The 24037-nt window shown below is 31.4% G+C and overlaps 3 protein-coding genes and 1 pseudogene across 3 annotated transcripts; 1 reads left to right on the top strand and 3 right to left on the bottom strand.

Moving 5' to 3' along the window:
• Window positions 1-60: 60 nt before the first annotated feature.
• LOC130827758 (sorting nexin 1-like) lies at window positions 61-5395 on the bottom strand. Its single transcript, XM_057693605.1, has 10 exons — window positions 5109-5395; window positions 4530-4665; window positions 3246-3379; window positions 2306-2377; window positions 1775-1934; window positions 1533-1666; window positions 1105-1173; window positions 813-892; window positions 645-705; window positions 61-557 (listed from the first exon to the last, which is right to left on the bottom strand). Exons 1-10 carry the CDS (start codon window positions 5259-5261, stop codon window positions 351-353), a joined length of 1206 nt encoding a protein of 401 aa, XP_057549588.1. The 5' UTR covers window positions 5262-5395; the 3' UTR covers window positions 61-350.
• A 1485-nt stretch (window positions 5396-6880) lies between these two features.
• LOC130826710 (putative expansin-B2) lies at window positions 6881-10170 on the bottom strand (annotated as a pseudogene).
• Window positions 10171-12792: 2622 nt separating this feature from the next.
• Window positions 12793-14026, top strand: LOC130827757 (protein S40-7-like). The gene has a single exon (XM_057693604.1). It carries the CDS (start codon window positions 12904-12906, stop codon window positions 13525-13527), a length of 624 nt encoding a protein of 207 aa, XP_057549587.1. The 5' UTR covers window positions 12793-12903; the 3' UTR covers window positions 13528-14026.
• Window positions 14027-15494: 1468 nt separating this feature from the next.
• LOC130827756 (nucleotide pyrophosphatase/phosphodiesterase-like) lies at window positions 15495-20923 on the bottom strand. Its single transcript, XM_057693603.1, has 11 exons — window positions 20628-20923; window positions 19853-19947; window positions 19276-19348; window positions 18904-19026; window positions 18247-18342; window positions 17982-18117; window positions 17819-17900; window positions 17597-17729; window positions 17156-17361; window positions 16541-16976; window positions 15495-16047 (listed from the first exon to the last, which is right to left on the bottom strand). Exons 1-11 carry the CDS (start codon window positions 20832-20834, stop codon window positions 15742-15744), a joined length of 1893 nt encoding a protein of 630 aa, XP_057549586.1. The 5' UTR covers window positions 20835-20923; the 3' UTR covers window positions 15495-15741.
• Window positions 20924-24037: the final 3114 nt, after the last annotated feature.

Raw genomic sequence — 24037 nt, 5'->3', positions numbered from 1 at the left:
TGAATTACCCGACTATTATAGATTTTTCTTCAATATAGAGCACTATTTTAAATGGAGAAGTAAGGATAAAAAGGTTGATATGCATCAATTCATTGAGTACACATTTTCTGCAAATGTTGCTAAAATACAAATAGAATTTTGCTAGTCTTAATCTTCTTTATGTGCATATTATTACAAGTAAGAATCTCTAGAAAAATATGAGATGTTTAACACATGAAAAAAATTTAGTTCGTCCCTGAAAAGCAAAAGCCGAAAAATCCTTTACAAGAGAAACAATCACTCTTGGTGATCCTACAGACCTTCAACCCATTCCTATTCGGCTCTGGTTGTATTACCTTAAGCCATGATCATCACGACGAGCAGGCTTCAAGCATTGGAAGCAAACCTCCCCAAGCTGCCGCAATGCTTTTAGCCAAGCGTGCTTGCCCTTTGGCAAATTCGTGCAACAATGTCCCCATATCTGCCGTTTTCTGTTCTTGAAAGCGTTCCATCTCTTCTTTCATTAATCGAACAATGGTTTCAAACCTTCTTGTTGCTTCCTCACTTTCCGCTTTTAACTGTAGCGACAAAAACACACACTCTGCAGATACAACAGTCATTCAATTCAATCAGCAGTTCAGCACCGATTTTAATGCTAAGTTTACCTGCCGATATTCAGCGTCAGCATCTGCATACTTGTCCGATCTAGTAAGCGTCATCTTGTTTCTGGAAGATATTGAACACATTTATGAATATCAGCAATGTTACGGGGTAGTTAACTGGCTATTTATGCATCGTGCTTATAATTTCACAATAACGTATAAAAATCATACAAATTTATCTCCTTCAGCTTCACTGTTTCCGCAAGCTCACAATGCTGCTTAAAGGCAGAAGCTCTTTCTGCTATAGTAGTCTGTTTAGTAAGACCCTAAAGTTAGCTTACAACAATTTCAACCAAAAAAAATCTCACACAAAACTGAATCGGGATAATATTACTTCACATTCTATACCAGTGTACATGCTGGATAAAAATATAATTCATAAAATTTAGCATACAGGCCGATGCCAAAGCATTCTAAAGAAATATCAAGTGCATCTTATGGTATATATGAGCCAGTTTACGACCTTGATAGACTGCACAGCACGAACATAATCTTTGAGAGGTTCTTCAAAGCTCATTAATAAATGGTGTGCCTGCACATCAATGGAAAGGAATTCCTCAGATCTTCAATTTATAAACTGCCGAAAACAACTAGCTCATGCGCAACAATACCGCAAAAGTCTTGTAATGGTCACAAATCGCGGTAATGACATGGCGATGCGGTAATGTGAGTGATGGGATTATCATAACGCTAAATATCACACGAAAGCATGAGATATTCTTCGAAGCGGCACAAACTCAATTTTTTCACCTTTACAAAACGCAAAATATGAGTTTTTTGTTTGGAATCTTCACAACACGACCAGTGGGATGCGATGTGGCCTTGTTTTTGCACTATGTGCGCAACACCATTCATAAAAATCTAGTAGACATTATAATGAAAAAAACCTACCTCTGCTTGCAGCTTGATTGACAATGCTTCTGACTTAGTGCCGAGTTCAGAAAATGCCTTTCCAAGAGAATCTCCTTCACATTCACCTAAGAGCTTGACTGCTTTACCGAAATCTGACAGTGATTGTCCCAGCTCTGCAATTCAACATTGGATCGTGTTTATGTGACAAGAATTTCAAAATCCCAACAGAGGTAGACGTGTAGTAGCAAACATAGTAAGACTGCAAAAAGGAATCCGGTCACCTTTATGCCTCTTAACAAGACGAAAGGCATGCTTCTGTGCTTCTGCCAAGTGGACCTCAAGCTCAAAGATATAGTGTTTCATCTTCTCATACTCAGGAGTTGATTCTTCAACAGGCTTCTCCTTGCCCAAAACAACATCACTTACTTTGGATTGCATGCCCTAACAAAAACTAAAATTTTGTTGGACTTGGTTACAATAAGGGCGGATATAGAGTGACCTGTATAATTCGACATATCATTTTCTCAAAAAACCAAATATTAGGCCAATTAGCATTATGTGGCAACCAACTTATAGGATATGGGACTCCTATTCAATGATATCACCAAATTAAAGTTTAGTTCACTCTTCGGATTTCCTGCTGAATGATACCATAAATTCATTTTCTTGATAGAAAATGCCCCTTCAAGTGCCAAATATATTAGCAAAGGTAGAAATATAGCACAAACAATAGAGCATCATTTCATCAAAAATTCTAAGTTTGAGTATTTAATGCTGAATACCATACACCCTTACCAATTAAGTCGTATTACCTTGAATATTTGCATCAGATCAGCAGGCTTCTTGAAAATACTAAGCTCTTGAGCCCTCACTAACTCCATCGTCTGAGAAACAGGAAAGCCAAACATAATCATCAAAAACAACATACCAGTACGCTATCACCTAGCCAGAGTTGGAGGTAAAACCACAAAGAGATTGTTTCCGGATGACCCTTGCCCCCTTGATTGCAAATATCATTTGCAACTTCAAATAATACAACATTTCATTGTCTCAATGTCATAAGCAACTCCCACCTAGGGTGGGGTTTGAAGGGTGAGATGTACGCAACCTTACCCTTGTTATTCACTTATTAGTGATAATAAAGAGGTTCTTTTCAAATGACTCCCATACAGTGCTTGAACATGAAAATTGGAAGATGGCCCCAAGATTGGCTGAAATGACTTTGAGTAGAGAGGGCCATTAAAAAATATAAAAAGTGAGAAGCTTGCATAGAATATCCCCACGACAAAATTACGGAAGCCTATACAGAGTTTTACAAGTCTGCAGCTTTTGATAAAGGGGTCCGCCGTTGTAAAACAGTGAAAAGCCGGTGTTGGCGGTGTAAACGCATAGAAGATTAAGAGCCAAAATTCTCATTAGCAAAAGCTATTGAATTAAAGCTACCCCACACTCAAAGATGTCTTTTTCCAGCCCAAAGCAGATCTGAACTAAAAGTTGAACATATTTAGCATTGTCTAAAACCTCAAAATTGTAAATTTCCAGCAGTGTGAAATCTAAGTGCTCTTCTTATCTGTGGAATACTGTAATGAGCTATTTGGAGGGTGTAGAAGCAAAGAAAAAGCATTTTAGCATCTATGTTGCACAAAAAAATAATCAGAAGTTTCTAATGAATAAATCCAACATCCAGCATCATGACTAATATATGCATTGATTAAATGTTATTTATGTCAACTAGCAAGATACGGAACTGACCTCTTCCTCTGCTTGCAAGAACAACCTCAGATCATCACTCTGGCGAAGTTGAGGGTGTGATGCAATTCTGTTAACAAATATATCCAGTCCTTGTCGTCTCATTTCGATAAATTCAGCACTGAATCGAAATTTCTCTACAGACAGTAAAAAATCATAACAAAAAGTTTTTTAGTCTGAATAGTTCAGATATATTTCTACCTATCAGCTAGTCCACCCAGAGGTAACAATTTTATACAATTTTTATACAGTTAACAACCTATGAAAGGTTCTGTAAATTGGGAAAATCTACCAAAGAATTTCAGCATTGAGAACAAGTTTTTCTACAAGGACAAATAAAAACATATCTAACATTTTGATGCCAGAACAGTCCAGTAACTCACTTGAAAAGACTGACTATTTAAAAAGGTGAAATGGAATGACTGATCCAAATACAGAAAATATGTGTTAACCACAAACAGAAAATCAATCATCAGAAAATACTTCAATCATCCACTTAATCTCACCAGCCGCACCACGGCATGCTAAATTCAACATATAAAAAGATTACTGCTTTCTCAAACTCCTTTATTCTCCACCATGTCCACGAGCACTAAAAGAAGGAAAGGAGCAACTACTACCAAGTTTTCATCAAAAAACATGGTCGCTGTGTTGCGGAAGCAGCATCTCACATATGTTGTGCCTTGCTTCGCGCTTAGCACACTAATTATGAGTATTGACAAATTAGCCAAGTGGAAGGCACTTAGTAGCATTTGGGTGATGGAATAATGCTGTATTATAGTAATCCCAGAAATTAGAAAATTTTAACGTCTACGTATCTCTGATGACTAAACCTCGAGTAAAACTATTCTTACATTGAATTCAATTGTTTATATACTAATACTTAATAATCAGTCATAATGGCTGGCATAGTAAAAAAAAAAAAAAAAAAAAAAAAAAGCCATTATAATGGATGCCACGAAAATGTAGGTTAAAAATCTGTTACAGATTACACAATTACCTTTCCATGCATGGAGAATACTCATTTCCCTAGTTTCATTGCTAAGAAACATGTTAAAGTCAACCGCCTGTAAGCTAATGACCTACTTTTGCCAGAGGTAATTTCAGGTTGTATACACAAAGAAGATTTCACCATTCAAAGACAAAAATAAATTTTCCTTCAGTATTTAAGTCGGCGTAAACACATTTCAGAAGTACAAATGTAAAAAAGCACTTGTCATGATGAGGATATAAACAACATCGTCACAAGAATGAACTAAAGCTTGAAATAATTTACAGAATCCTCACCAACAGCACTTTTCTCTGGAAGTTGGGGTATAAAGATGCCTTTGTATCTCTCAAAAAGGCGATCTCGTAACCAAACAAAATCACTGTATCGTCGAACAACATTTTTTTCAGGTCCTTGATAATCCGGCAAATTTGTCTACCAAACATGAAAATTAAATTGAGCCATGTTAAAGATACTATATCACCTGGAGACATAATTTCATAATAGAACATAACTTGTAATCAAGAACTCTATTTATTAAATTGTCTTCATTCTCCATAGTTTTTCATTCTCCATGAAGTTGGATTAGTGCATGTAATCAAGAACTCTAATCATTAAACTGTCTTCATTCCATTGGGTGGGGTTTTATAGTCTAACATCAATTTGATATTAGTATTTTCCTCACCTTCTAATTCTTGGTGTGTGTTTGATTTCTTTACATTTTGCAATCTTTCTCATTCTTTGTTTTAGAATCTTCAGAGATAGAGCATTTGCTCTAACAAAATTATTGTATAATACTAATCAAAATCAAAATTAAATGAGAGAATAATCAAAAGCTATAAACACAAACCCTAATTGAGAAATTGAGTAAACAATACCTTAGTGAAGACCCTGTAAGAGATATAAGATTGGACACCATTGCCCAATTTGACAGGATCAGAGACTGAAACTGAAAGAAAAGGTGCTTGATATTGAGGAGAATTAGGGCTTTGTGAGGATTCTGAAGATAAACTTCTCTGATTTTGCTCCATTTTTTGTTTTTCTTTGTATTTCTTCAACAAATTTTCGTGGAAAAATCGGAATTGAGTGGTGAAATTGGAAATACTAGCAAGTCGTTTGTTGTTCTTCAGGAATTTAAACACGTTTTTTTGTTGTTAAAATCATAAATATTCCACCATTTAAAAAAAAAATATTTTACAAATTACAAACTTAAAATTTAGGAATTTTAAGAATTATAGTCTTAATGTTTATCTTTTGCGAATTACAGCAACTAAGTATCATGGTCAATAACGTTAAATGCCAACCACAAAAATGGTCGAAATTCTGTGATTTAGCCTATACACCGTATAATTTAATACTTTGGTGGATATAATTTACAAAAAATAAACACTGAACCGGTAATTTGCAAAAGTGTCAAACTTTATGAATAGAAATATATTCATTTATTTTTGGAAAAATTGTCGAGAATAGTTTCATTTATTGACGAACCACTGTGAATGAATAATCCCACCTTTCTACTATGTTTGCTTGCAGCACCCCTTAGAAAACAGTAACCGGCTAATTTCGGTTACCATATGGCATTTATTTCTTCATCCCCTTTATTTCATCTTCTCCACATTTAAATCTCTTCTCCAACCATTTTCAATCTAAACTTCTCTCTTTCCATCTTCAAATTCAAAGTGTCTTCTTTCATCTTCAAATTGCATTTGTTTTTATGTGCTTATGGATGATTTTTATTGTAATTGTGATTGTGCTGTATTGATTAAGCAATGTAATAATAAGATTGAACTTCTAATGAATAAAACCTTTGTTTTGACTACAAAGTTGATTGCATTTTCAATACCGATAAAAGTATTTTCATTGCAAGATTGGGGGAAGGAGAGAAAATTGGAGAAGAGATTTAAATGTGAAGATGAAATAAAAGAGATGAAGAAATAAATGTCATATGGTAATCGAAATTAGCCAGTTATTGTTTTTCAAGGGGTGTTGAGGGCAAACATAGTAGAAAGGTGAGATTATTTATAATTAATCGATAGTACGCATTATTCACAGTGGTTCGTCAATAGATAAGATTATTCCCGACAACTTTTCTTTTATATTTTTGAGTTTGCTAGCCTATAAAAGGTTTGAAAAAAATATCGGAGCTAGCTTAAAATTTTTGAAAGATATGAATATAGTGGAAACTATTTCTATAAAGAAAAATGCAACAAATTAAGTAGAACCGACAAAATAAGAAATATGGTACATTTAAAGAGACAATATAAATGGTAAATTAGCGTGACGAGAGGAACGTGTGACAGGGGCATACTGATATAGGGTGTATTTAGTTGCACTATATTTGTTAGTTGTTCGGAGTGAAGTATAAGTGCGTATGACTATATAACGTTGTTAACCCGATGAAAAACAACAACGCTAAAACGAATTATAAATACAAGATCGATGAGAAACACTGATAACAAAAAAGTTGTTTCCAATCAACCCTCATTACTCGGTAGCAAACAACACCATTACTCGGTAGCAAACAATATATGCACTTTATTTTTCACATAAACAAAAAGTACACATAATTAAATAAATCAGTTTAACATAATCCTTTATAATTCAATCGAAACCCAAAAACTAAAAATCTTTTAACCCCTCATAACATCGATCAAGGAACAAAAAAAAAAAAACTAAATTGATTATTGTATAAATCAAAATTAACAAGAGATCTATAAATTTGGCCAGGGACCTAATTTCTAGGGATAATATTATTCAAGGTAAGAATATGTTTTCTTTGAGCTTCAATCAATTGCGAAGACAAAGGAGGATATCCTGCATTCATTCTCCATGTTCCACCCCATGATCTTTCCATGTTCATCCATCCTCCATATCCATTACTTTGTTTTAGGTTTACACCTTGTATTCCTTCTCCATTTACATATTCAATTGCAATTGCAATGTAATATGGATTCTAACCCAGATCCATTTTTACTGCAACTGTTACTCCTTGCATTTTACATTGCACAAATATTCATATTTGTTAAGATTGTGTTTAGAAATAAATAATTTATTTCAAATTGCAGATTTCAATTATATAATCATGAAGGTTTGAAGAGCCATTATTAAATTCTCAATTTTATCTACTTTTAAAATAGTGGTGGAATTGACTCAAATTCAAAATTAAATTTCATTGATTTACCAAACATTAAATTAGAGTTAATTTTAGATTTTCAAATAAAATCATCGTCTCCAAATGTAACAATAATTTAAACCATTTAAAATAATTTAAAGCAAAATCTCATTAAATTTTATAAAAAAATATGATTTAGAAAGGCACTCGGGTGCACCCGATTGCAACACATGGGCAAATCTTAAATACTAGTTTAGGATTGGCCGAACATTTATTTACTTTAATCTACAAAAGTAGAGAACCAATTTGATTATTATTTTTTGGTGTCATTTTCATGTTATACATTTCAATATTAATATAATTTTTAATTCAACAATTCACATCATAACCTATATAGACCCGAACCTAGAATTCAACTTGAGTAAAACCTACTCATGTCATGCTTTTGAGGCATGTATGAGACGGTCTCACCGTAAGACATGCCTTATAGTTGGGTAAAATATCCCAATCATAAAAACTTTTTGTGATACCCCAAATTAAGCTTTAGAAATGATTGATAGACTACTCATATTAACAAGGTGTATCTTTTTTTCATGGGAGTCCATTTGTTAAGAACTCTACAGTTAAGCGTGCTTGGTGGGGAGCAATCTTAGGATGGGTAAACTCCTGGAAAGTTTTTCCAGGCGCGCACGAGTGAGTTCAAAGTGTGCTGGAAAGATTTGTGTTGATCTGTGAGGCCAATCTACAGTCTACAAGTAGTCACCGGCGGTCCGAGGGGCCGGAGTGTTACACTTTTAGCTTATGGGCTTCTTATTTTGAAGTCGTCTCACCGTAAAACGGTTTCATACAAGACGGGTTAATTTGAATTAATTTAGTTATTACGCTTTATTTATTTATTTATTATACTTGCTCTATGAACTCCGACTGAGACAATACCGCGATTATGGCGTGCTTGTTAAGTTGGTACCTTTGAAATTGAATGTTCAGAACACCAGCGTTACGTAGTTGGTTAGCAAGGCCAGGCTTAGCCATGGCTCCAAAAGATGTTCCACTTAAATCAAAATGAGGTTTATCCGTGGCACATCCTGTACATTCATCTGTTATTGTCACTGTCACTGGATTTCCTGAACATGCTTCATTCTCCATACATTTTACCTATGTCAATCAGTACATTCTCACGTATTACAATGGAGAAACTTGAGTTAAAAGTTGAAATTAAATGGACAAAGATTTAAATGCGTGATTTTAAAATTGAATTAAAAAATGAGAGCAAAAAGTTTAAATTTGTTACGAAATGCAACCTCTAAATTATAAAAATTAGGAATGGAGCAAAAATTAAAAAAAAATTTTAAAAGATCAAAAATTATGACGTTTTTCTAACAATTTTGTATCTTTAAACACTAAATATATACTACATAATTTAATATTGAGGCCCCTAATTTTTCAAGGCGTCCTATACGGTCAAATATGTTGAACATGCTCGGTACCTTCCCTGATAAAGACATTAATTACGAAATTAATATTATTCAGGAGTATTAACTAATTACGATTTTTTTAACATATTAGGTTTTTTGTCATATAACCTCTTATCATTTGAGTTTTAACAAGTTAAGAATATTCCAGCAAAACATCCTAAAAATTGATATTATTAATGATTAATCAAAAATTAATATCATTACAAGAAAAATAACAAAATTTTGAGTTATTCACGTTAATTTTTTTAATTAAAAGTAAAATTTCACTAAATTCATTTAAATTGTGAACCAAAGCATGTACTTTAGAACTTATATAATTATATAATGGTTTTTTTAGAAAATATTATAAAATGAATTTATTCGAAAATTTTCCATATATAATATAATAAAGCATTTTATCAAAAATTATGAAAGCTAAAAACAACCAATTATATGTAAATATATATATATTTAAAATAAATTAAAAATGAAGACCTGATAGCAAACTCCACATCCTACACCCTTTTGGTGAATTGAAGATCCACCAGCTGATACTGTGGCTGCATATGGAGGCCTTTCCACTCCATCTGTTATCCTCATGCTTCACCTACATAAAATTAAGATTTTGACATTATATATATATATATATATATATATATATATATAGTTCAGATAAAATCCAACTTCTGATTAATTAGGGCACTTGAAATCCTATATTGTTTAAAAGTATATTTAATCATTAATTAATGTTTAATGAGTTATTTTTGTGAGAAACCGTCTTTTGATTAGACGATCTCAAATAAGATGCTTAATTTCTTATAATATATAAGAAATTACCTACTTAACCCATATATAAAATGTATCTATAAGTAAGACTATCTCATAGAATAATTAATGATGTCTAATTAGTAAAATGAACTTAAAGCCGAAATACAAAAAAGTAAAGGAAAAATTGACATTAACAATTTAATGTTTTTCTCGTTCGCTGTGAATAATCTCACTTATAGATAATTTTCTAATAATCTAATATTTTCCCTTAGTCCGCTATGAATCTTTATTTTAGCTTTCTGGCAACATGCTTTATTATTACCTATTATTAGTAATTTGGTATGTTGTTGGCAAATATATGACAAAGGTTAATTATTACAAAATAATCTAAATATAAAATTATTTACAGCAGATGGGTGAATAAATTATTTGATACATACCACTGCTTCCGTCCCCGGTTGGGCTTCCATACCATGTAGCACCACCGGCAGACCAACTAGAGTTGGACACATTAAAAATTTTGGGGTTGGAACAATTAGAATTATTAACAAGAAGGGCAAACATTAATGTATAAAATGAAGCATATTTAGTATAAAAATAAGCCATTATATGCTATGTATTAATATGAATGAGTATAATTCAGTACTATATTACTATTATTTATAGGACAACATAATATTCTCAAAAAATATTTTCGTGAAAAGTTTTTAAATTCGATTCCCGCCTAGTTTCCTCCTTTCCCACCTTTATTGTTTTTTTTTTTTTTTAATTTTATTGGGATATAATATTTTCTATTTGAATAGTTTTTTTTTTTATGGAAACTACATTCCAAATAAAATGTATAAATGATAACTAGTTTTTTTATATAATCCAATTTAAAATTTATATAAATTAGGACGTGAAAAATGAAAATTTGAGAATGAAAGAGTGAGTAAAAATTAATTTTCTAAAAACATTTTTCTCTATTTCGAAAATTTCTTAGTTGAGGAAATGAGTACAAGTTACCATCAATTAAACATTGTGTTTTCAGAATTAATCATGGAAAATCAAAACACTATCATAAACCTTATTTTTTCTAAACAAAAATTACCAAGTTTAGTATAAGTAAAAATTTAATAAAAACAATATTAGGGAAAATTTGATACAAAGAAAAGTCAATTAAGCAATAATTTACAGTATTATGCTATTATGGGCAAAAATATCAATTAGAATCTCTTGTTCGGCTGAAGTTTAAGAGTATACCATACAAAGGTATTATTGGTAAGTTTCATGTGAATTGGGATTGATTTGGAAATATAGAATAAATCATTTGCAAATAAACAAACTAAGGTATATTAGCTGGTAATTATCGAATTTTGTCTCAGTCGGAATAAATATTAATTTTCCTATGTAAGATCATGTGTTTAGTTGTCACTTAATCATTTCCTTCATTCGGTCTACCATGTAATAAAAAAGAAAAATTGCCAATATTAAATCAACATTTATTTGATCGCTGAAAATAAATTCTTTTATTGTTTATTTTTGAATAAACCCACCTATTAACTAGGTATATTTGCTAAAAATAAATACATTTATTATTTATAATCATCTTCCATATTTCTTTATAAGTTAAACAATTATAAATAAATAATAGTTAAATTTATTTTCAAGCTTCAGCCATTATACCAATTGATAGAGTCGACCACATTGAGAGGAGGTTAGATGTATACCGATAGAGATTATTACTCCAATTATTATTTAAAAAGATATGTAGCAAAATAAATACAACCTCTCTCCTCAAATATAATTTATTTAAAAAAAGAAAATATTTTTAAGCATGTATATAATGGTTTTTGAAAAATATTTTAGTTGGTATTTAAACTTAATGAAGTTTTTATTTTAATCTATAAGTTGATGTTTTAATCTATTAAAGTTGGTGTTTTAATTTGTTTAAGTTGGTGTTTTATGCTACTTAAGTTGATATTTTAACTTTTTTACATTGCTGAAACTATTAGGTATTTAACATGATTAAAATGGTGTTTTATGATGCTTAAGTTGGCATTTTAATATGTTTAAGTTGGTGTTTTAACTTATTGAAATTGGTATTTTAACATATTGTAATTGGTATGTTAATATAATAAAGTTGGTCTTTTATATGCTTAAAGTTGGTATCTTAATGACGTTGGTGTTATGATATGGTAAATTTGGTGTTTTGATATGATGTAGATTATAATTTTAATTTCAAATCGAAAGAAGAGCCTTCTTTAGTTATTAATCAAAAACTTTTATACAAAAATTAAAAGAAAAGACTAAAAAAAAATAAATTTTAATTATTTAACATACAAACTTCATCGTAGTAAATGCATTATTCTAAAATACCAATTTAAGTGGAGTAGTATAAAACACAAACTTAACAAGTTAAAATATCATCTTCAAACATGTTTAAACACCAATTTTAATATGTTAAAATATCAATTTTAATAGGTTCAAATACCAACCTAAATAAGGTAAAATACCAACTAAATAGGTTAAATTACCAATTTCAACAGATTAAAATACCAACTTTACAAAGTAAAAATTCCAACTTTAATAGGTTAACAACTTAACATGTTCAAACGCTAACTCCAAATAGTTTAAAATATCAACTCGAATAGGTTAAATACCAACTTCTATAGATTAAAACAGGTTAAAAAACGTGTATTTATTTCCACAATTTACTTTTTGCTAATAAAACATTGAATGGATACACGTCTCTTAAAGAAACCGTTTGTTAAAGATACCGTCTCTATGGCGAATTTGTGAAATAAATATAAATTTTGATAATATATATTTCCTCCGTTCCGCTATACTTGCCACATATAAATTTTTACGCAACCTAAGGTGTTATATTGATCATTTATACATTTATTAAACAATAGATATCTAAAAATTATAAAGTTAATGTTATGAGATATGCGATTAGACGATTCAAATAAGATTTCGCTTAACTATATGTTAAATAACACATTAACCGTAACACATAAAATAAGATCAAACGATAAATAGTATTAAAAATTATTACTTTATATAGCAAGTATTTCAGAATTAAAGAATTCTGTTTTCTGAACACGGCTGAATAAAGGATATAGCATTTTGAAAACCCAAAAATTTGTTTTATTTAAATATATCAAATAATTAAAATAAAATAATATCAGTATAATGACGACATCCGAAGACTTCTTGCTCTTATACACAGCGTCTCTACGCCACGTCTTTTCTTCCTTTCGTTTTTATCCAATTTCAATTTCCCGTTATTTTCTCCCTATAAATTCAATCCACCATCACGGGCATTACCTACCTCCACCATTATCTCACTCCGAAATGGACATCAATGGCGTTAGAAATTTCCGTCATTGGAAATCTCCTCACTCCGGTTCCGATCCTTTTCTCGGTCATTTCACTTTCTCTACCTCTTCCTCTGACGATCACTCTGGCGATGAGCTCACCGAAGCCGACCTCTTCTGGAGCGGTGAAAATGGAATTACTGACTCGGACGAGTCGACTAGGTATCCGTACTCTTCTCATTCACATCGAAGCTTAGGGTTTCGCCGAAGGGAGAAGTCTGGAATCCTTGCTGCGCTTCCTGATCATGATTGCGTGAACGGATTTAAGACGCCGTTGCGTGCGATTCCGAAGGCTCCTCAGCGTGTATCTGGTGAATTGATTCAGTCAAGTCCATGCCAGAAATTTCAGCACTCTGCTCCAGTGAATGTTCCGTCGACGATGATGACGAGGAAGAAAGAGAAGAAATTTGGACAATTGGAGGAGAGAGAAAGTAGGGATGGTGATGGTGATGATGAAGAGATGCTTCCGCCACATGAAATTGTTGCGATGAAGCTGAATTCGACATCGTCGGTGCTGGAAGGTGTAGGAAGGACGCTGAAAGGAAGAGATCTGCGACAAGTCCGCAACGCTGTATGGCGCCAAACAGGTTTTCTTGACTAATTTTGGAAGATTCAGATTAATAATATGATCTTAGCTTAATTATGATATGAGTTTGTTTGTAAAATGTAAAATCTCTTTATTTTTGCCTTAAGGTGTGGAATTTGGTGAGTGGAAGTTGTTTTTTTGGTTACTTCTTTCATTATCACATGAAAATTAGATGTAGCTGAAAAAGGAGAAAAGAGTATAAATTAAGATGATTAGATTAGTTTTTTAGGTGAAAATTGGTGTATGAATAACGACTTTTGAGTTGTATCTTGATAGAATTTAGCATTGTAGAAATGTAATTTTCTTTTGTATAAGATGATTTCTGTGAGTGTGACAACTCTTGAATTATTTCAACTGTACCGATTTTGTATTTGTAACTCAAAATAATAACAGAGTATTTGCATACTTGATCTGGATCAGATCATTTGTCTTCATGAACTTTCACCAATAAATGCATTTTCACTGTCAAAAATATATCAGAGAAAGGTAACATAAGTCACCAATTATCTCTAAAGTGTCAAAATAACTGTCACTAATTATCTTGCTGTCACCAATTATCTCAAAAGGGCCAAAGAAAGTGACACATGTTTTTTATAGAGACAAAATTAGAGTCACAAATTATCTGAATAGACACGAAAGTGTCAAAATTTAATCTCAAATAGTGATAAAATGTTTCACATATTAGTTAAAACTTAAAAGTGTCAAAATAATTGTTACTATTATCAGAAAAAACGTCATAATAATTGTAACCAATAATCATAAAAAGTGTCTAATAAGTGAAGTTAATTATTGCAAAGTTTAAATAATCAAAACTCTTCCTAATCAATAACCGTGATTTATAAATCACCACGAAAAGACAAAATAAATAATAATAAAATAAACAAAACTAGATTAGATAAATTAAAATAACAAGACTCTCACCCTATCAAATTCGATCACATAATAGTGATTTATTAACCTCACAAATAATCGTTATTTACTAAAACCTTCTCTAAAAAACAAGCGTAAATTTTCTAAAATGTTAAAAGTGTCACTTTTATCTCAAAAGTGTCCAGATATGAGTTACCAATTAACAAAAAAGTGTCATCAATAACCACAAAAAAGTGTAATAATTATTGTCATTAGTTCTATCACAAAGTGTCATAATAATTAGATAAATTCGTCAATGAAAGTGTCACTAATTATCTCAATAAGCGTCAGAACAAGTGTAATCATTTATCACAAATACTGTCAAAATCAAAATACGTGTCACTAATAATCTCAAAATTGTCGTAATAAGTGTCCCTTCTAAGAACTGACAAAATTAATGTCCTTATTTTTTTAGATGTGGTAATTTATGCGAGTCTTTATTATCAAATTTATTTTGCTTTAAATTTTGATCAACAGTTTTTATGTTTATCATTCTTAAAATTCCTTCTTTTTCTAAACCTGAAATCTAATACTTTTCTTTTACTTAATTTGTGTGCAGAAACTCAAGTTCTAAATAGCAAAATCATTGATTATTAAATATTAAAGTTGTCGAGATTATAATTGTTGATAATACAACCTCACAAGGTGTATATGAAAGGTTATTTTACAACATATTGCTTAAAGATTTTCTCCCATATAGGACACCAATGGAGAAATTTCTACACACCATTTAAGTTACAGTGAATAATAATTTTCAACCAGTAAAAATATACACACCATTTGTCTCATTTAAGTTGCTATATTTTTAAAAGCTTTCACATGGAGGTGGAAAATGTAACAATTTGAACGAGATCGAGGAGTATATGAACTGATTTAATAGAATGATAAAATAGTAAATTGCTTTCTTTTGGGGTTATTTTTGATTGCTCAAAACTATATAACGATACCGAGTTATCAAATACTCCCACCGTTTCTTGATGATGTTCCCATTTGCTAATTTTAATCGTTCTATATATTGTTCCCCTAAAGAATATTTCTAATTATATCACAAATTTTAGACATTATTAATGTTATTCATCATAATTTTAGTACTTTATTTTATTAATGTTTATTATTTAAAAGAAGTACTACATAGATCAAGCATCCCAATCTGGCTTCATAGAAGCTAAATTAGCCTTACAAACATACCACACATGCACAATAGAAGTCTCAAAATGACCCTAAACTAAAAAACATAAATACCTAAACAAAATCTAGTCATGCACAAGCTTATTCATCGCCTCATGTTACATTTGATCAATCGAAGCTCGGTCCTGCATCTTACGAAGCCAAAGTGTACGGTTCGCAACTATCATGGACACATGCCAAGACGTCTTTGTAATCCCTAGAGATTGTGAATGAATCATAAACTTTACCGTCACTACTTTTCACGTACTCGAACTTGAGCGACGAGTGATTATACGCTGTGAGCTTTACATATCCAAAATCATGGTCTCGGTATATACTCCAACTAGTTTTAACGGGACTAAATTCGTTCAAATGAGCACCACCACCACCCACGACTACATGAATGGTACCATTCACCACTCCTGAAAAGTGAGATGTCCCACTTTTCACACATTGGTTCTGCACCCATATAAAAAAATTTCAAACTTTACCTTTGCATATTAGTATGATAAGTTTTTTTTTTAAAGGTTAACGGTACATACTTAACTGGGATCTCGTATAGGTTACACTAACTAGCTTTTTAAGAACCCCGACTCCCTAAAACATGTGACCTTAAAGTCACGAGATAGGATTTGTTCTGTTAAGTTTAGTTAGACTTATTGTCAATGCTAACATATAATCGAGGAAACACGAGGTGCACACACTTCATAAGCCAAGAAGATACCATCCTAAAGCCATATGACAATGGAAGGAAAGGCTCCAATGACATATACAGTGTGCACACCATCTTTAATTCATTGATGTGGGATAAACTATCCCAACACGTATAACCTACTTTAAGAAAGGTTGGTAGCTCATCATCATTATCCTACCCACTGTATCCCGCTCATAAGAACTATGATCAGGATCTGGAGAGGGAAGTAAGGTTGGTAGTTATAGATGAAAAATATACCTGATAAACAGGACATGTTCTTTCATAATTATGAACATGACCAAAAAATGCAATATCAACTCTGTATCTTTGCCAGAGTTTTTGAAGGTCATCTCTTCCCATAGGCTCATCAAAGGAACCCTCTATACCAAACCAATTGTTCGAGGAATAACCGAGAGGGCGATGACCGGCGAAGATTAACCAAGGTTGCTTATGTCTATTTGCTGATGCAAGACACTTTTCCAAGAACTTGTATTGTTCACTTCCAGCTCTCCAATCATGTTCTGTATCCGCTATGCAAAAATGGAACATTCCATAATCAGACGCATACCAAAACTTTGCTCGGTTTTTAGCAGGAACATAGAATGTTGTTTCCGCAGGAACACCACATTCGCCACCAGAGTCATTTGATGTGTAGAAAGATCCCGAGTCTGGTGCATCACGTTCATGATTGCCACTGAATAATGCGATTGTTAGATACATAGCATATCTTAGATTTATCGACTGAGAGTGCGGTCAAAGAGTCCCTCGGCCCGAGAAAGATACACAGATGGTATCATCAGAAAAAACCCTTAATAGTCAAAAACCTTTAAATAAAAGGTTCAACAAAAATAAGTGATATGACGGAACACAAACCTTGCAACCATGAAAGGTTTAACCGAGGCAATAGGCTCGATTTGGGCGGTAAATTGGTCCCATTGTGAAATATAACCATTGGCATAAGGTAGATCTCCTATAAGGTAAACTGCATCAATGTTATCTACATCTTTAATGAGTTGGTCTGTAGTGTTCAGTGCTCCTGGTTGATAGTCAGCATACTCGTTTGATCCATCGCTTTCACCCTTCATATTCAATCAGAAATCAAAATGTCATTTACGATAACTTACACTTTTTATTTATGTGAAAGTTGCGAATTATATTTACAATTAAGGTGAACCAGGAGGAATTTCTTTATAAGGGTAAGTCTACATACATGTGACCCGACTCCACTAAAGGAGAAGTCGGAAGCCACTTGACATTGGGGTGATGACATTTAACATGTTGTTGGTGTTTATTCATAGGAACTGTTGTATGTACCTTTCCCATGTCTCCGAAAATCACAACGCGTTGTAAAGAACTTTCTCCGGGAACAGGAGGTGACTTGAATATGTACTTTCTACTCCAAACGATGGAACCGCTTGGTAACTTATGACCCATCCTGTAAGTGTATCTGCACGACAAACATCGATCACAAGTAAGACGCTAGGCGATTGGGCATAAGTAGCGCGAAATGAGATATGTTCTACAAGAGTATCATACTTTGTATTAGGCCACAAATCTTTCAGAAAGCTAGTGTGTATGAATCCAGGGTCTCGCCAGCCAACTGTTCGTGCGGGTTTATCTTCACAATAACGAAACAAGCTCAATTAGCGGGTTAAACATCGAATGAAATTTCGAACTACCATTCTAGATTCATTCATACCACACATTTGGTTGCGAGTATATGTAAAGGTTCCTGCTGGTGATCGGAAGGTGACCCCTTCCCCATCGAGAGCTCCCCACTCGACAAAAGGAACAGCTTCACCAATGTTGTAGCCGCTAGTCCATGTTACTGTCATCTGTGTGCCACAAAAGTACAGTCCAATATCAAGAAAATTGTATGTTACTAAACCCGATTGATGAAATCTATTACATGTTCATTCTTACAATATTTAAGCTAATAGAATCGACTTCAGCAAATAACTTACCACATCCGAAGTTTCGCCCATTGCAAGTCGAGGATAAAGGGGTGCTTTTGGGTTCGGAAAGACAGACATAGGTTCTGAAATTGCTACCAGTTTTGGCTATAATCACAAAGAAAAGAAGCATTAAACTGTAACTCCATGTTTATAGGATTATAGCAGACACTTCATTTTACTTCAAGTATCTGTGTCTAACCCTTGACACTCAGACATGGATCACTATAACATAATTTGCTTTTAGTGGGATATGTTTAGCGATATTTAATTTAAATGTCACTCCTTTAAATTTCTAATAGTATATATAATGTATTTAGTGACATTTATTAGACCTTTTAGCAGCATAATAAAAAATCATACTAAAGTTTTTTCGCGACATAGAATCTAGTGACATTTCTCATATATGTCCCAATAAATTATAGTAACAATTACATATACCACTAAAGGCCAAAATAAAGTGTCACTAAATCACTTTATAGTGGAGGTTAAAATAAAAATCAATAATTATTACACTAAAAATATAAATCAGTGACATTTTTTAATGCCACTAAATCCCCAATATTAAATTTGTTGTAATGGATAGACTTAACCGCACATATGAGTCAGATATGAATATAAGAGTTCGAGTAACGTAGATAGATAACACAAATGAAAATATGAACTCACACTAGAAATTCCGCCAGTAAACAAGGCGAAAGCAAAATCAGCGCGTTGATTGATAACCTGGAACTCCAATTTAGCTGTTCCACTTTGGAGATAGTTAGGATTGGAGTAATTTGTGTATTGGTACTGTGAATGTGAATCAAAATGTGAAAACATATTAGTAATTTGTACATATTAAATCCAATATTACATAATTTGCTGGCTAATTCACTTTTCAAATTTACGATTCGCTTAAAATCACCAAAAAAAAGTCTAAAATCAACCATAATTCGTTTTTTCTGATTCGTGATTCGCGAATAAATTAGTGAATTATGTGACATTGGTTAGATCTTAACTTAATAGTCCAAATAAGGAGTTGGTGTAATGTGTACTAACCTTGATAGGAGCTGTGCATATAGTTGGTTCCTCAACATGCCAATCACCAACTACTGCGCAATCCGTTGATGCACTGATCACAACACAAAAATCAACAATGTGAACATATGCTCAACCTTTTATGAGTTTTGATCATATTAGAGGTGTATATTTGAGTGTTCGGCTTGATTTTTGCTAGATATGATATTTTATCATCATCATACCTAGTGGTCAGTGTATTCCACTTTCAAAGGACTATGATCAGAGTCTGGGCCAGGAAGGGAAAAAAGGCAGCAACTCATACCTATAAAGGAGACTGTGGTCAAAATTAGTTATGATATTTCGATCGGGCTAATTTAAGTTTTTGTGTATGTAAATATCATGACAATCTTATTTGATTTTGATAAGCGGGTTATTTGGGTCGAGTGAAATCATACTTTTTTGTTACACATTTTATTACTTTAATGCCATTAAGTGGCTGAAAAGTCTAATGTACATCAATTAATAAAAAGATTGTTTTCGATTGACCCTTGATAGCAAACGTTATTACTGACAATCAAATAAGTTATCAATGTTAAAATGGACACAAAAAACGTACTTGAAAATAGAAGGGGAGAAAATTCCAACCCAATCATCAATAGATGGATTGGCACTCGTGGCTGTTATTGTTATGGGCCGAATATAGTCATAATCCTGCGGAATAGATCATTGTAATTAACAACTATATTAATATACAGTCATAGATAAATTAAACAAGATTTTATTTGATTATATTTTAATTTTAGAATAAAATATATAAATTAAAAGTAAATTGTAAACAATTTAAAAAAAATCAAATAAAACAAAGTCACTAAAACAATGAGAGTGAATTAATGGTAAAACACAGACTACAAGTGACCAATGAACACTATGAAAAAGCACATATTACTAGAATAAGAGGAATTAGTACTATAATTTAGAATCCTACATCATATGTTACATATACTTGAAGGTTTCACCTTCTATGTTTTAACAAGAGTTTTGATTTTCAGTACCTATTATATGTCCATCAAATTCCCATGTCCTACCGCTATTGCATGTAAGTGATTATCTTATTCTTTACCCCGAAATATATGAAAACAAAAGAAAATATTTCCTCCGTTATGAAATACTTGCTATGTTACGATTATATATTTGGGCTAATGTGTAAGAAAAATACAGTTAAGTGGGATCTTAGCTTGTTCGAATCGTTTAATCGCATACTTTCTTAATATTAACTTTTTATAATATTTAAATTAATATAGTTCAATACATAAATGATCAAATAGAATATTAAACTTCGTAAAAAGTCAAACATAGCAAGAATAATGGAACGGAGAAAGTATGATTTTTACCTGAGAAGTATGCATCAAAATTGGGGAAACTTGAATGGAAGCTTTAGGATGAAGAGCAAGTTTAGTAGAGAGAATATTGATGTGTGAAAGAGGTTGAACTCCATGTTTACTATGCTTGGCATTGTAAGATGACACTAAATTTAGTAGCAAAATTATTTGCAACACCACAATTTTTACATACACAAACTTTGTTATGATCTTACTCATGTTTGATTTGTGTATCAATCTATGGAAATTGAATGATTTTCTAGGCCTATTTGACTATTTGTAGGTACCAAACAAATTGGGTAAAAGATTTTTGTGGACTATATTTTTTTGATATTTTTTAAAAATATGGTGGTTATATTGATGCATGATACCCCTGGACATGAATCACGTGTTGCAACAACATGTTACATATTATATTGATGTATGATACCCCTCTTATTCACTGTTATTATTTGCTTTTTAACATATTTATCAATTATTTTTAATTTGTATTTTATCTTAATCTATAAGTTAAAATATAATCAAGTTGAATTTTATTTGATTTATCTTAAAAAATTTTATGAATATCAATTTTATAATTTTTACTCAAATACAATCGAAGATATTTATAATTAAAATAGTGCATTAACAAATATGTCAAAACCAAATAGAACAATAACAGTAAATAAGAGGAAGTGCTAAGAAAATGGCGAGATAATGAATTGCGTGGATAAAATTAAAAATAAAAAAATTATAAATGAAAATCGACAAAAAGTCAAAAGTGATTGGGAGTATTTATAATAAAAATATTAAAAAGTAAAAATGACAAATTAAAAAAATATTGACAAACTCATAAGGACAGACTTGATCTGATAAATTTGTTATCGGGTTTGTACACAACAACACCTGTATAAGAAGAGAGTTGGCTGCACATAAAATCCGATGAGATTTCATCCTAAAATTAACTAATATTGGAAGGAGTGATCTTTCTATTTTTTCACTGATGTCTAATTATTGAATATGAAATCATTTATGAATTATTTTCTATGGATATTTGTATCACTGAATTTCTTCGAAATTCACCATATACCACACAAAATGTTTTAATTCACCATATACCATTGAGTTTTCGTCCGTTAGCATAGAATACTATTAATGACAACTGCCGTTAGTGTGCCGTTTGTGGTAAATTATTAATTTACCATATACCATTATTATTATTTTTTTGCGTCAAATACCCATTTTTTTGCGTCAAATCTGACGATAGCTAAAAACCCAGTTGCTGAATTTTCGGAACACGAGTCTGTGATGGGGTTGAACGTGATCCATTTTGGTTGATTTCTTGCCTTCAATCACGTTCTAAATTGAAAGAAATTAAGGTGGTACATGATTTCATTTTGAAGAGTAAAATGAAAGTATATGTGTTTGTAGATAATAATTTGATTAATGGGTATTTGAGATTTGGGAAGTAAGAGGAAGCTCGTAAGGTGTTCAATGAAATCTTTGAACGAAGTGTTGCTCTTTGGACTGTAATGCAAAATGGGTATTTGAAATTTGGTTTTTAAGAGTTTATGAAGTCGGGTATTGAAACAAATGGGACGATGTATGTGTGTGTGTTGATTTTGTGTGGAAAGAGGCTGAATTATGAGCTAGGCAAGCAAGTTCATGCTTGTATTATCAAAGGTAGATGGAGCAATTTGATTGTAGAAAGTAGTATCTTGTATTTCTAGGCACAATCTGGTAAATTTCAAAGTGCTTTACGAATCTTTGATAGGATAAACAAAATATATATATATATATATATATATATATATATATATATATATATATTAACAAACGTGCAAAATTTAAATAAAAGAGTATAGGGGAGACTAGAAAATATATAAATCAATTGTGAAAATTAAAATTATTGGATGAAAATGAGACAAAGGCATGTTTTAGATTAAGTGTCACAGTGTTACCGAGTATACTAATAATAATTACTTTATATTTCAGTTCCCACGAGCTACATCATTATTATTGTTACTCCTTTCGTAGTTCCTTGCTTTATGAAATTCTCACAGGTAATGCTCACGTGAATTAAAAAAATGAATATTTTAAATAATAAATATATTATTTTATTAAATAATAAATTTAATGTAAAAAAAAAGAGGACTATAAATATTAAAAAATATTTAAAAAAATTAGTGAAAAAATATAAGGACCACAACTAATATAATAATATTTTTAAGTAATACTCCATCAAATTCTTTTAAGTTTTCCTATTAAGTTTTTTAACACTATCCAACGGTCGCTCATAATTTATATTTTATTCTTAATCTGAACGTCAAAAACTCAAAATATAGTCAAGTGAGATATTGTTTGATTCGTCTCAATGTAAATTGTATTAATATCAAATTTTTATATTTTTTATCATGCAGAATTAGAGATATTTAGAATTGAATTAGTGCATTGAATAGTGTTCCAAAACTTAATAAGACAACTTAAAGAAATTGAATTGATTATATAAAAATATTGATTATAAAAAAAATTAATATAAAGTCAATAGAAGATATGTTGGGACCATAAGCTTTATAAATATATTAAAATGAGGATTAATAAGGTATTTTTGTTTAAAATTTTTGATATAAACAAAAAGATTCTTTATGAGAACAACAAATAGAATATTTTAAAATGACAAATGAGAACTTTCTTAAGGAACAGAGGGATTATTTATGAAGTATCTTTAATAGATACTACTGTTCATTTGAAAATAATTTTTAGGAATTTTATTTAAAATAATTTCACCTATTGCCCATCTGCTGCTGTGAATAATTCCTACTATTGATTATTTCTAAATATTTTAATTTTTGTAGATTTTTTACTGGCAATACCCCTTGCCACGTTTTTAAGTGGATACTGTAGATACATACTAGACATTGCACTAACTTCATCTTTCTTCTTATGCTTCTTCGCTGAAGTAAGTATTTAAAATATGGTAAGAGATATTGTCAGCAAAATATGTATAATGGTTGGATTGTCTAAAAATAATCACTAGTTGGGATAACTCACAGCAGATGGGTAATATGTGAGATTATTCTTGACTTTTTCTAATTTTATCTTCTTAATAAGCATTGCGGTAATAGTTGTTAATTGTTAACAATGGGCCCGTGGTGTTCTAAATCAAATATTAAATCGGTTCGAATTCAGAAATTTAGGGTATTGATAGCGAGAATTATTATTTCTATTTCTATCTGGATAAACTAAATATCTGAAATCCGCATATATGATTTACCTCGAATCGAATAATCGATATTTGATTTTTTTTTTAAAGTAATTTTCTATCACCAAATTCATACATTTGAGTGTACATTTAGAATTTTTTAATCCTAAATCAATCGAATCTTTCTTCAAACAAAATTATTTTTTATGTTTTGTAAAACTACTTATTTTGGCACTGTCGT

This window comes from Amaranthus tricolor, chromosome 11 (assembly GCF_026212465.1).
Source record: "Amaranthus tricolor cultivar Red isolate AtriRed21 chromosome 11, ASM2621246v1, whole genome shotgun sequence".
NCBI lineage: Eukaryota > Viridiplantae > Streptophyta > Magnoliopsida > Caryophyllales > Amaranthaceae > Amaranthus > Amaranthus tricolor.
The sequence above is the reverse complement of the archived record's forward strand: the minus strand, read 5'-3'. Positions and strand labels throughout refer to the sequence as shown.

Coding starts and splice junctions, on each gene's coding strand:
- LOC130827757 (XM_057693604.1), top strand. CDS start 12,904: ATGGACATCAATGGCGTTAGAAATTTCCGTCATTGGAAATCTCCTCAC.
- LOC130827756 (XM_057693603.1), bottom strand. CDS start 20,834: ATGAGTAAGATCATAACAAAGTTTGTGTATGTAAAAATTGTGGTGTTG. Junction 16,977..17,155: donor AAACCTTTCATGGTTGCAAG/GTTTGTGTTCCG, acceptor CGCATTATTCAG/TGGCAATCATGAACGTGATG. Junction 16,048..16,540: donor GAACATGTCCTGTTTATCAG/GTATATTTTTCA, acceptor ATATGGGTGCAG/AACCAATGTGTGAAAAGTGG.
- LOC130827758 (XM_057693605.1), bottom strand. CDS start 5,261: ATGGAGCAAAATCAGAGAAGTTTATCTTCAGAATCCTCACAAAGCCCT. Junction 3,380..4,529: donor TCCAGAGAAAAGTGCTGTTG/GTGAGGATTCTG, acceptor TACTGTCTGTAG/AGAAATTTCGATTCAGTGCT. Junction 706..812: donor AAGCTGAAGGAGATAAATTT/GTATGATTTTTA, acceptor AATATCTTCCAG/AAACAAGATGACGCTTACTA.